Source organism: Micromys minutus (genome assembly GCF_963924665.1).
Source record: "Micromys minutus genome assembly, chromosome: 17".
NCBI classification, from domain to species: Eukaryota; Metazoa; Chordata; class Mammalia; order Rodentia; family Muridae; genus Micromys; species Micromys minutus.
Window position 1 is genome coordinate 32,830,306 of NC_137952.1, and position 14,271 is coordinate 32,844,576.

At 42.1% G+C, this 14,271-nt stretch overlaps 1 protein-coding gene across 4 annotated transcripts in view; it reads right to left on the reverse strand.

Annotated features, from left to right (window-relative positions):
• Positions 1 to 834: 834 nt before the first annotated feature.
• SECISBP2L (SECIS binding protein 2 like) overlaps positions 835 to 14,271 on the reverse strand; it is a gene marked incomplete at its 3' end in the record, with an annotated part of 42,377 nt that continues 28,940 nt past the window's right edge. For 3 of the 4 annotated variants that reach the window (XM_080931130.1, XM_080931131.1, XM_080931129.1), the window contains exons 15-18: positions 11,936 to 12,156; positions 10,611 to 10,765; positions 8,754 to 8,973; positions 835 to 4,679 (exon numbers count right to left, since the gene is read on the reverse strand). In XM_080931130.1, the coding sequence (XP_080787256.1) occupies positions 4,048 to 4,679; positions 8,754 to 8,973; positions 10,611 to 10,765; positions 11,936 to 12,156 (1,228 nt within the window). The remainder of the gene's footprint in view (positions 4,680 to 8,753; positions 8,974 to 10,610; positions 10,766 to 11,935; positions 12,157 to 14,271) is intronic. The other variant, XM_080931132.1, reaches the window with a different exon arrangement.

Genomic DNA, 14,271 nt, shown 5'->3' on the forward strand with positions numbered 1-14,271 from the left:
ACAATGTAAACATACTTCCAAATGCACAGAAAAACCAAATTTGTCATGTGACTTTCTTTATGTTGATATCTGCTTTTTTGGGTGACCTGGACCTGAGCTTATGGTATCTCTAGAAGTTTTCCGGACATTAACTACTCCGCAGATGCTTCAAATGGTCACATAAACTAAACCCCCGCCTGTGAACGTGACTTCCATGGCAGCAGCCCTATTGTTGAATATACCAGCAGTACTTTGCACACCTTCTCTGGTCAATGTGACCGAAACTGAGCGGCAGGCTTCTATAGGTTCTCAGCATCCAGCAGGCGAGGCAGCACTCACTGCCCACGCTGTTCTGGAAACTGTGTACTTGGGCACTCCGTCCAAAGACACAAAAGCCATGGCTGGGGTTTGAATTCCAGATCTGCCACTTACTGGCTGTGGGATCCGGGATAATTTCTTAGTTTCTCTACCACACTGCATCATCTGGAAAGGACAGACCTCCCAGACATGACAGGGCTTCTGTGAGCTCTGAGGACCAACCTCAGGGAAAGGGGTGGGGGGCGAATCTACAGGAGTCTACACCACAACAGTCTGTGCAGAAGACATCACAGTGACCTCTCCAAAGATTGCTATTAGCTCCTGTATGGGGATCTCGGCAAAGCCGGGTGAGTGCAAGGGTCACAGGTCAGATGACATCGGGATGCATTTCAAAAATCACTTAATTAGCACAGAGGACTCAGCTAGTACTTACACAGTACAAAAAAGGCTGGTATTAACCTCTGAATGTGAGATAACTTATCCTTCACATAGAAAAGGACACAGAAATTCTCTCTTGGTATAATCCATTAATTTTGCTAGTTTTTATTAGAGCATTACAATTTAAGACATTAAATTATAAATTCAGGTGGTATATTTAGAAATTAAATTACAAAACAATACAAATCCTTTTTAAGGTGTGATATGCCAACAAAGTTTAAATGCTATCATTAACCGGGGATCAGTTTTTACGTCCTACGGAATCTATGATGTATACAAAGGTTGAAAGGAACAAAGGAGATGGAAAGATGTTTGCAAATAAAATATTTCACGGAAAAAAATTAAATAAAAAGATAAGCTTTCAGCGAATTAAATTAATGTTCTAATCTGTTGGCACAATGTACAGAAATACTTACATGATAATTTCTTAAGCAAACAGCAGCTTTACAAACAGTAATACTTTATACATACATTAAAGTAACAATGTGTTACGATTTAGCAGTTTTGTATTAAGAGTTGAAAATGGATGCAAAGACTGCTCTTTATTTGCAGGTTGTAATTCCCACCCCGACCCTACTTTCCCCAGGTTATTAAAAAATCACACAAGTATGTTATTTGGATATTAATTTGTCAATATTTAAATTATTTGAATTCCTTTTGACTAATTCTTTTCCAAACACTGGAAGCATATAAAATACCGTCTCTTCAAAAGTGATCCCAGTCAAAGCCTGTAAAAACTTTTCAGTGTATAACACACGTTATTTTCCACGTTTAGTCAAAAGAAATTATATTACATCATTTACAAAGATTAAAACCAAAAAAAAATTAAGCTATTATGAACACCTGTCTTTGAGGAGTAATCGTTACAACAAGCTTACCAAAGAGGGGGTCTAACCAGGGAAGTGTGATTTATACTGTAATTCGTGTACTGATAGAAATCTAACACTAATTATTGCCAGTAAAACTACATCTACACACTAAAAAAAAAAAGTCAGTTTTACTTCTTGTGCCAATAAACTCTTACTCTTCTTACTACGACTCCAAGAGAGTCAAACCTACTTCCAAAAATAAGACTTCCCTATTTCTGTACCTCCTCTAAGCTCTGGAACTCAACAGACACAAACACTGCCCCCCAAGTTTACCCAAAGGAAAGAAATTATAGATGTCACTGATGTTTATTTAAGGATACTCTCAGCATGGTAGCACTCCCTTTGATACATTTTGGGCTGTCCTCTAGAAGTGGCCAGTTCCCCTTAGAAAGCCACTGCCTGTGAGCGGGTACCCACTGAACTTCTATAACTATGGCAAAATTAAGTTACTGGTTTTTTTCCAAGATTTCCTCAACTTCTCTTTTGGTACATTCAAAAGTCTAAAATGATGATTTGCACCCAGAAGAGAATAAAATACAAGAAACTTTGAAAAGCCACTAACTCAAGATCAAGAGCTATCTGAACCACTGACATCAAGCAAGAAATAAGATCATGAAAAGTAGGCAAAGTTTTCAAGTCTACATTCAAGACTGTCAGTCATTCAAAACCTCCATCATCTCTTTAAATAAGTCAAGGCTTCCAAATATGCAGACAGTAAGAGTCAGCCCGTGTAAATCCACCTCACTGTTGGCTTCATTCCTTATGTCTAACTGAAGTGTCAGATACTTAGTGCCTAAAGTCTATACTGGACAACAGTTTAGACTGGACAGTATACTATTGTCCCCTTTAGCACACTAATAAAGTTGACAGACTGACATTTTTTTTTTTTATAGAGCAATGCTCCTAAACTTTCACAACTAACAAAAACTATAACATCGGCCAAGAATCTCATCTCTCTAGCATTAAATGCCAGCATTATAAAACTTGGAACGAGCACAGTAGGTCCCAAATATTTCAGTAAAGACTTTAGCTTTTCTCTTCTGCCTCTGGGAGGCAAAGTCCCACCCCATACAAGCAGGGGAGGAGAGGGTCTCCCTGCTGCTGCCTGCTCCTGGGAGCCTGGAGGTAGGAAGCTCACTGGGAGCTGGGAGTGAAGGAGGAGATGGAAGACAAAGGATGGGTGAAATATCATTCTCCCATCTTACAGACACTTGTGAAGACAACAGAATCCAGCTGGTGGCTGGACAGCAAACAAAACAGCTCACTAAGTTAAGATTCTCCCAAGCAAACACACACATTCCTAGAGAAGGGTAGAGATAAATAATTATGAACACAATTAGTTTCTGCATATATTTGTATATGACAAGTCATCTGAAGGATCAGCACAATTAGAATAGCCTTCTCTTTTCTTCTACAGCTTCTTCCAAGCCTTCCCTCAACACGTCACAGACTGCAAAATTCCTTTCCCTGACTTCCTGTAACTGTGGTTCTTGCTCTGAGGAAGATGCAAAAGTGTACACTTAAAACAACAGATGAAATGACTTCCGATGTGGATGTATTTGAATATACAGACAGATCCACACCTCAAACCCACAGGGTCCTAAAGCAAATGCTAGCAGCAGACAGCCTTGCTTCTGGGTGTCTGCAGGGAAGTGCTGTGCAGGTATACATCTGCACTGTTCACCTGTCAGAGCTGGCTTTACACACTATGTACAAGAGCATTCCTGAGGTCAGAGGCAAGTGTTAGAACCTGGCAAGTCCCACCATGGTGACTGTTTGCTCCTCCAGACATCTACCCCTTCCCACAAAGGAGACCAGCATGTTAACGCTCCAGTGATCGCCTAACTCCTGCAAGCGAGTTTAGCCCATCCCAACTTTCACGGGTTACAATGACTAGAACTTCTGAAATAAACGTAGTAGACTAAGTAAAATCTGCATCCATTTTTAATGCACAGCACTGTGCAGTCTTGCTGCGACGGCCTTTTAGTCCCTGACGCTACCTCCAGCTCTTTACACAAGCAGCTTGCTTCCATAACTCGGACAAACAGATTGCCCTGAAGGAGATGGGTATGCAAGCAGACACTGGTCCTTAGAACCTCCATCTTTAATTTGTAAAATAACCTTAAATAGCCATTAGGTTTTTTTGTTTTTGTTTTTGTTTTAAGTTTTTTTTTTTTTGTTGTTTTTCTTTAGAATTTGGTCTTCTTTCTATAGTCATTATATTTCATTAAAAGTAAGTTGAAACAAGTCTGAATTTTCCAAACAATTCTTAGAAATAGTCTTGGACACTGTTAAAAGTGATGCCAGAGATCATAACAAAATAAGAGCTACAAAATCTGTTGGGAGTTAAAAACAGTAAGTGACTGGACAGTGGAAGATGTTGATGGAGGTCCGGTACATGGCTGCAGCCGGACACAGCCGGACACAGCCGGCACTTCCTGAGTTAAGTACTTTGGGGAGGGGAACTGAAATCAGGGTGCTCTTTGCTCGTGTTACTGCTGGGCTTCAGCGGCTGCTCAGGAGTCCAGGTCTCACCGTCTGCCCCTGACTCTAGCCCCTCGGCCACTTCCGCCGCTTCCTCTCCACTTTGCTCTGCACTGTCTTCCTCGGAGCCAGGCAGGGCTTTGCCGAGCTGCAGGGTCTCCATAGTCCTCTGCGTCTCTGAGACCCAGGACTCGATTCTACTATTGAGCTGCACTTCCTCTGACGTGGGTTCATGAGTGTAATCTTCCTCCTCCTCATCCTCCTCTTCTTCAAGCATGCCAGGAACAAGCGTGCTGGTGGTGCTGGTGATGGAGGAGTTCAGGAGGTCCCGGCAGCTGCCGTCCAGGGAGCTCGTCTCAGTGCTCCGCTGTGAGGCCCACTCCAGCTCGTCCTTGTCACCCGCGGGTTTCCCCTGGCTTGGCGCTGAGGTGATGCTGCCTGCAGCCAGCGGCAGCTGCTTACCACCCTGGGTCGTGTCAAGGGTGGATTTGCTGGGCTTCTCAGATGGGCCGTGCTTACCAGGGTCGGCCTTCTCGCATTCTGACATCTCCAAGCCGTCTGAAGTCTCCACCATGCTTCTCCAATTAGTCTCTACAAGCAGGAAGAACCAGATACTGTTTCAGAGCCATGGAACTTACTTAAAACACTAAATTAAGGGGCAGGGACAGAATATAGAAATTTGTTGGCTCATAAACTCAGTGAGGAAATTAAACATTTAATTTGTTCTAAAATGAGTTTAGAATGTAATAAAGTTCCAAAATATGAGGCAGGAACAGAATATAGAAATTTGTTGGCTCATAAACTCAGTGAGGAAATTAAACATTTAATTTGTTCTAAAATGAGTTTAGAATGTAATAAAGGGAGAGTAATGTTCAAAACAATGTGTACTTGGGCTGGAGCATGGCTCAACAGTTAAGAGACTGACTGCTCTTCCAGAGGTCCCGAGTTCAATTCCCAGCAACCACATGGTGGCTCACAGCCACCCGTAATGAGATCTGATGTCCTCTTCTGGTATGCATGAGACAGAACACTATGTGTGTGTAGACACACACACACACACACACACACACACACACACACACACACAACGAATACTTTTTAAAAAAACAACGTGCATTCAAATGAACAAAGAAATAAGATGTACCACTGTGTCAGAAAGCAGAGAAGCTACTGATGCTCATGTATAAACCCACAGACAGGTTTGGCTTTCACGGAATGTGTTACATAACGCAAGCACGGACAGAATCATCTTTAAGGACCAGGACCCCAGGATGGGTGTGGCTCTCCCACTCCCCTGGGTTTGTTATTCAAATAAAAAGATCCAAGTATCTTCCAGTAATTTACACAGTATAGGAATAGTATTATTATCATGTACTGAGCTACATACATTATATTCCACTTGTAGATGGTATTAGGGGCACTTCAGTCGGGACACAGTGTATACAGGAGAAAACGAACAGGAAGCCTTCCCTCAGCTGCTTCAGCATGGGACAGGAGCTCTCATTCCCACCCTGCCTCACGGATGCACCTACGCCCCCTATGCTCAGTCTCTTAGTGAAACAATCGCTCCGTGTCAAAGCACAAGAAGCCAGGTGGTGACCCCGTGCCACCTTTCTTCCATCGTCTGTCCCGTTATTGTCCTATGTCACTTCTAGCTCAAAAACTACAATCACTCACTGCTGCCTTACATCAGGTCTTAATTTTTCTGTCTGCTGTATATTCCTACTTTATTTACTATGCCGGTTTTAAATCAAACTGGCTTTTGGTGACCTTAAGACAAGATTTAAACTCCGTATATCCTCTAAGTCCATGATCACGTGATTCTTACTTATCTGTCTTTCTGGTCCCACTGCACCGTGCCTCGGCCCTGCAGTCACAGGACAGGCGAGGCCTGGCATATGCTGCTTGGTGCAAGCTGTAAGCACAGCCTCCTACTGTCCCTGATGACCTCTCCTCGGAGCATCCCTGACCTGAACCCACAGCACCTTTACAGAAATGTTCAAAGCACTCCTCTGTTTGCTATCCTACGTCACTCCCCTCAGTCCCACCAGATCTGTGTCACTGTAGTTGCCCCACAGTAAATGACATTTTATAAACAGATTTTTAAAGGCTGGCAAGATGACTTGGCAGGTAAAGGCTTTTTCAACACAAGCCTGGAAATTGAGTTCAATCCTTGGAAACCATGGAGAAGAGACACCACAAAGCTGTCCTCCGATTACCACAGAACATGCTATGACACAGGTATGTCATACACTATCATGAGCATGCAGATATGACAAATACAATTTTAAAATAGTTATTATTACATATATATTTAATTATGAAAAATAAAGCCTTATAGCTCATTTACATTTCTTCCCATCAGCTTTTCTTTTTCCTAAAGACAAGTTCAGCCATTACATGCTTCTTAGGTGCAGTGTTAAAAAAACGAAGGCTTCCTTCCATCTATGAGTGCCTTAAATGTAATGCTCAGCTCTTGTGAAGCCTTTGGTCTATTTTCCCTACTGTGTGTCCTGTAGAGAGCATTATCACTACCCCTCATCCAAGTCTTCTGGACGTTTCCTGTAGTGTGCTTTTAAAACTGGCACGTCACACATCACTTCACACGTGCACTGACTGGATCTGTTACACACTTAGTCTTTTGTCTTCATGTTGAACTAGTTGTCCAGCACAAGCATGCCTACCTCTATCAAGGCAGTAACACCCACAAACTACAGTTTCTTAAAAACGGACAATTCAGCTCTACCAAAAGCAACCCTAAACACTCAGCTACGGCAGAGACAAGGAGAGCAGGAAAGAATTTCCAACAGTTTAAACTCAGGAGGCAACAACATATTTGATAAGTTCACAGATAAGACTTAAATGAGACAAAATGAAAAACGAACAAAAAAGCAGAGGACTAAATGTAATACTGATTCTCAACCTGACGCAGGGATCCTGGGGTCTTATCTTCCATTAGGGTGACTGAAGTGACACACCCCTCAGTGTGGGCGGCACTATTCCTAGGCTGGGGTCCCAACTGGCCATGCATTCATGATGGCTTCTGACTGTGGGTGCAATGTGACCAGAGCCACTCCTGTTGTCCACATGACAGACTCTCTCTGGATCTTTAAGCAAAGTAAGTCCTTCTTCCCGTAACTCTTGTTACTTTATTATAATGTTGGAAAAAGTCACTAACATTCTTTCCTTAAAAAGATAGAAGAAATATCAACTAGTTCAAAAAGTGAGTTTGAGTTAAACCATTACAGGATCGGGGCAGGGAATGCGATGCAGCCTATGGCAAATGACGCTGCACTTCTGTCACAGTCTGGACTAACCTTGACTAGGATTATACAGAACTCAGGGGTAGTGTCACTTTTCTACACTGTAAGACCAGACTGGGTAGTACAGTAAAGTTACGTGGCTTAATAATCTTATTCTGCTCTTAAACATTTTATTAGTCTGCTATAACTATATGGTGGTATAAATAAGAAAGGTCCCCATAGGCACCTAGATTTAAATGCTTACTCACAGGGAGTAGCACCATCTGAAAAGGATTAGGAGGTGTGGCCTTGCTGGAGGAAGTGTGTCACTGGGGTGGGTTTTGAAGTTTTAAAAGCCCACATCAGGGACAGATCTTGGGTTTCTGTCTAACAGTGAGTACACTATTTGCACTTTAACAATTGAAAAGTTCTTCATCCTCAGAGAGTGTATCAAAGAATCTTGGAGCAACGAATTTGAACTGGATCTTCCTCCATTCCCTCCATGCACTCCACGCCTCGACCTTCGGTTACAATACATCCAGGAACAAACGTTATAATTCTAAACTTGAGTTGTGTTTTAATTTTAACTTGTATTATGATCTGAAGACCATCTCTACAAAAAACACACACCCAAAAAAAAAAAAAAAAAAAAAAAAAAAAAAGCCCACATCAGGCCAGTTGTCCTCTGTCTCTCTTTCTGTTTCTGTCTGTGTCTCTGACTCTGTCTTTCTGTCTGTGGATCAGGACGTAGCTCTTGGCTACTGCTCCAGCTCCTGCTCCCCACAATGATGGTAGTAAGAGTAAACCTCTGGAAATGGTAAAGCCCCCAATCAAATGCTTTCTTTTCTAAGAGTTGCCTCAGTCACGATGTCACTTCATAGTGATGGAACAGGTGACGAAAGCAAATATAATTACATTCCAGGGGCTGAAAGGATGAGCTCAGTTCCAAATATGCTTTTTTTTTTTTCTTTTGAGACAGCCCCTATGTAGCTCTGGTTGTCCTAGAGCTCTATATGTAGACCAGGCTGGTGCTGGAATTCACAGAGACACATTTGTCTCCGTCCGCAAAGTGCTGGGATTTAAGGTATGCACTGCCACTACCTGCTGAAACATCCATTCTTAATAATAATGTTTAAACTAATTTTTAAGCCAAAAGGAGTTGTGGGCTTGCTTTCTGGTGTCACATAAACTGTGTGGCAGCACAAAGCAGTCATCTCAGCACTGAGGGGGTAAAGATAGGGATATCTAAAATTCAAGGTCTTCCTTATCCAGTTCCTTACCAGGGTGTTCAACAGTGAGCTGAAGGCCAGACTTTGAAGGGAAAAAAAGTATAGAAACAATCAAGAAGTAGATTGGAAGGTTATTTACAAAATGGTTTTAATCACTTGAATTATTTCATTTAAACTGGTACTGGACAACTTACCATACTCCTTTTCATTTACTTCAGAAATGGGTTCAGAAATAACACTGCAGAAAGAAATGGCGCTTGCAGCAGAGGGGTTGCGCGAGTGGCCCATGTGGTGAGGCACTGTCTTCACACTCCTCAAGGCTTCCTCTGCTTGCTCCTGCTCTGTTGCCGCAACCATGTCTTTATATGCCTTCCTGGCTTCCTCCGTGAGCTCCACTAATCTGTTAAACAGGCTCTGAAAAGAGAGATTCTTCTGTGACTAGTCAATGTTTTTTAATTATAAAGCTTCTTACATTTTTAGTCCACATTAACTTTGGGCAGTACATAAACCACAGAACCTTACAGAATGTACGTAACACACGGAGTCATAAATGTCACAGGGTTGAGGCAACTGATTCGAACATTACTTGTGATATATTTGAAAGGTTCAACAACTGTTTTCCCCTTCAGTTTGGCACTACAGAGAGAAAAGGAGCATCAACTCTCTGCAAAACCCAGTGCATGACACAGCTTAAAAGCTGCACAAGGTTTTGGCCTTTTGTTTATTGTTTTAAAAAACAAAACAAACGACAACAAACTAACAATACTAGCTTTTAAAGGAGACATAAATCTGATGGTGGACATCACTGAGAAATTCAAGGAAGCTAACATCTGGTGCAGAACTTGAAAAACAGGTACAGAAAGGACAAGGAGGGAGAGGAGTCCTTGGCTAGGTAGCCATGTGAAATCATACATTAAGAGAATTAAGAGAAGCATAAAGCTAGTTCAAGGGCAGTGATAGTCTGACTTGGGTTGGAACACAAGGGAATGAGCGTGTGGGGAGGTGGTCAGGTCAGGGGTATAGAAGATGGGAGTTTCCAAAGGAACTAAGTTTTCTAGCCAGATGTGTGAGTCTCGTGTTTAATAAAAATGTCAATATGTACACAGCTAAAGCTACATTTCAACAGCTGTATCTCATAACTTCCTCACGCACCAAAAGTACAACTCATATGACAAAGCCTGGTGGTTCCCAGACCATCACTTCACTTGGTAATGTGTTTGTTAATGGTTTCTTTCAAGACAGGTCTCACTACGTAGCTCAGGCTGTACTGGAACTCACTATGTAGACGAGGCTGGAACTCAGAGATCTGCCAATTTCTGCTCACACGCACTGGGATTAAAAGTGTCCACTATGCCCAGCACTCGTGGTGAATGTTTATGTCTTAGTGCCATACTGCTGCTTAGAGGACCAGGAACAAGTTAAGATGCTGCTCACTGTGCTGCCTGCTGAGGCGGTTAAGCGCTGTAACTAGCTATCAAACCACTCACAATTTGTCTTTACAGAGGAAGAGGACTGTCGAAAAGCAGCCCCGCCATGGACCATTAATAATACAAATTTTATTTGTAAAAAGTATTTGTATTTTATTGTAGTGTGTAAGAAATCATGCATTTAAATGAAACCAGTAAAAAGAAAGCAAGCGTGTAGACTTGTGATTTTGAGATTAACATAGGTATTATAAGCAAAACGGATGAAAACAAACTAAAGGACATGAGGGAAGAGGATAAAATATTGAACAGAGAAGTCCTGTCCTACTCCCTTGAGTTGCTAACTCACTCCTGGAATGTGCTAACAGAAAGGAGCAAGACAGTATACCCCCTAAGTTATTCTCATGTGTGTGTGTGTGTGTGAGTATGTGTGTGTGACAGGAGCTGTTCCTCTGGGGCCAGTTAGTGTGTTTACTAGACAGAATCTCTCACTGGTCTACAGACACCCACTTGTCTCTGGCTCCCCAGTGCTGTGAGTACAGCTGAACAGCATCCTGCCTGGCTTGAGGTGGGTTGGGTTGTTTACTGACTCGGCCACGTCCCCAGCCCTGTCTTCTAAGTTCTTACCTCAGCACCGAAATAATTGAAGATTCCTACAACACTAACAGGAACCAGCTTGTTCACACAGCGTCCCAGGGCTTTCCTTCCGAGGGCAAATACAAAAGGAATCTCTTGCTCCCGGGCCATGGCTATGACATTATAGAGGGCCTCATCAAGGCCACCTAAGGTAAGGAGATGAACGCACAGGAGATGCCAGTCAGTTCCTACATGTTGGAGCTAACCTGGCTAGAAGACAGAATACTGCAAAAAAGAATGTCTTACTTTATCTGTAACACACACACACACACACACACACACACACACACACACACACACACACACGTCTCCATAATTAAATCCCCAATTCCTTCAAATTCAGTACTTTACTTTCTCTGTAGGGATTAGCATAGTAGAAATTAAGTTTCAATGTAACAAACATTTATTTGAAGAACTTAGGCGAAATAGTTAACAGTAGCTAACTGACCATATTTAGGGAGACAGATTAACGCAGTGGCTTATGGCTGTTTTCTCCATGCAAGTATCTGCCACGCTACTTTTACACCTACCTCTGTCTGCTCTACCAACAAGGTCAAACAAGGCTGCACAGCATAGAATGTACTCACGTGCTAGGTTACCCTGGAGCCTATGTGTGCTGGCTAGGTTTATGTCAATTTGACACAAGCTAGAGTCATTTACCAAGAAAGAAAAACCTCAATTAAGAAAATGCCTCCACCACACTGGCTTATGGGTAAACCTATAACATACTTTCTTAATTAGTGATTGTGGTTAAGGACACTGTTGGGCTGGTAGTCCTTGATTCTGTAAGAAAACAGGCTGAGCCAGGCCTGGGCAGTAAGCCAGTGGCTGTGCCCCTCTGTGACCTCTGCAACCCTCCTGCCTCTCTAGCTTACCATCTTGAGTTCCTATCCTGAATTCCATGGATGACAAATTGTAAGATGTAAGGTGAGAACCTTTCCTCCCCAAGTTGTTTTGGTCACAGTATTTTAGCAATAAAGACCCTAAGATACTATGTAACTGCTGGTTTCTGGGAGACAGATCTCTACCCCAAGCAGAGCAGAGCTGAGATCTCCTTACCTTTATTCTAGTTCTTCTTAAAGTGGGAAAAGTCATTAAAGGAAGATTATGTAAAGTTTGCAGAGCAGAATATACAGATGCAAAGTAATGCACACCCTGACCGGTTCTAGTCTGATCACAGTAAGGAGACACTTGATGAGCCATGAGTATTTCATTTTCTCATGCTCAATATTTATTTCATAACTACGCTGCAGATAAAGATATGGCTTCTGGCTGCAGGGCTGGTTTAAGTTCCTTTCTGAAGCAAGCATACACACCCTTTGACTGGATCTTCTCACAGTTTGGGGAAATGATGACGCACTTGATCTTGTTCAGCTTCATGTGCTTGGTGACCTCTCGCAGTCCCATAACCAGCCGCCGTCTGGCTTTGGCTCTCACAGGGTCCTTTTGGTAGATGCGTTCCTGAAAACTCACAAGCTCTTGCAGGAGGAGGGTCACACATTCATCAATTTCTTTAGAAAGAACCTGGTTACAATATCTGTAAAAGAAGCAAAGAACTAGGTAATTCCATCCTAATTTATTGTCCTGTAACTACAGACTTACATTAGAAAACTATCTTTGAGGGTGAAAAAATCCAACAAGGCATATGTATAACAAGTCACCAGTCTCGACATTTCTAAACATGCCAATCAGAAAAACAGCTGTACCGATTCTCTTTGCTTGTGAATGTCAGTGAAGTAGCTTTTAGCCTAGGACAAGAGCCTTGGGAAGTACTGAGCTCCTATATTACAGTTCTAAGGATATAAACTGAAGGCTGGTTTATATCTTTAGCTAAGAGATCACAGTTTTATATGTTGTTGTGATACATATTACTAACAGACTACTAGTAAGAGAGAAATGCAAGTTTTCTGGACTTCTCAGTAACAGTTCATTCTGACTGAAAGAGGCGCCTGACCTGCCGATGACATAAACTGACAGAGCCACCAAGGACATCACAACTCCGCAGGGCTCAGCACATAACTGCTGGGCACAGACCCGCAGAACACTAAGTTGACAGACCAGAGATCAAAGTGTACCGGGTTTACTGTTATACAGCCCACAAGAGCTAAAAATGGAACCAGCCAAGATAGCCTCCAACATGAATGGCTAAATGAAACTGATGAAAAATTATTAATATATACTGAAGTTTTCTTCAGCTGCCAAGAAAAATAAACTAAAGACATTTGCAAAACAGATCTAATGAGCATTATGTTAAGTGAAGTAACACAGACTCAGACAAATACTGCATGTTTTCTCTTATGAAGAACTTAGATTTACATTTGTGTATCTGTATCTGTGTGTGTACATGCACACAAGTACATCATGAAAGTAGAAAAAAACCACCAAAGGGCAGAAGAGATCTTAGGAGAGGAAGGAGAAAATAGAAGTAAGAAAATGTTTGTTTGTTTTGGTTTTCATAGACAGAGTCTCACTGTGAAGCCCTGGCTGTCCTGAAACTCTCTCTGTAGACCAGGTTACCGAGAGTAACAAAAGGAAGTGACATAAGAGGAGGACTCTTTGGAACAGGAAGTAAATCAGCATAAGGTGGGAAGCGGGGGGAGGGGAGGCAGCTGGAGAAGGGCATGAATGAGCACCAAGCAGAACGATACATATGTATAAAATGCCAGAATGGAACCCACTCCTCAGGCTGGAGAGACGGCTCAGTGGTTAGAGCACTGACTGCTCTTCCAGAGGTCCTGAGTTCAACTCCCAGCAACCACATGGTGGCTCACAACCATCTGTAACGGGATCTGATGCCCTCTTCTGGTGTGTCTGAGGACAGTGACAGTGGACAGTGTACTCACATACATGAAATAAAGAAAGTTTTTTTTTGTTTTTGTTTTTTTAAAAAAGAAACCTACTCCTTTAGGTGCTACAAGAAAAAAGAAATCAAAGCAGTGGACAATACTTCTTACTTCACAGCCCACCAATCCAATAAATCTGTTTTATTCTGCTAAAAAATAAAAGGTTTTAAATATTCCAAGAAAGCTAAAATTACTTAATCCTTTGAGCTTGGATAAGTCTCAGTCAGGAAAGCATTTCCAACCATAAAAATAAGTTTGGTTAGGTGCTCTGAAAACTATGGCCATGGAAGATGAGTTCAATAGGTAAACTGAAGCCTTGAGGTTACATCAAACAAAGCAACTGACTGAGACTGTCTTCAATGTCAGCTTGGAAACAAAGGAAGTGTGCAGTCACTGCACCTAACTCCAGGGCATGGCAGTCACCACGGTTACCTGTAGACCATCCACAGTCCTAAATCCACGTCACTGCACTAGAGGCAGGCCATCTACCTCATACAACAGAAGACATGGGCCTGAAAACATGTCCAGGAAATCTCATGTTTTCATGTGCAAACATGTAAGCAAGTATGATAGAAGACACTTCATAGATAGAAATGGGTGAACTGAGGGAAGAAGAAATGTCATAAACATTCAAAATTAAAGAGTTCAACACCAAACTACATGTTTCTTCTTTCCTGTCTCAAGCTGTTCGTTTCATACATATGTAATTTATTTCCCATGTGTTTCATTTGCTCCACATCTGCTGTCTGACATAGAATTAGCTGCTCCGAGCCTGGAGAGAGGCTTCTGCTCAGATGCTAGAGCTGTGG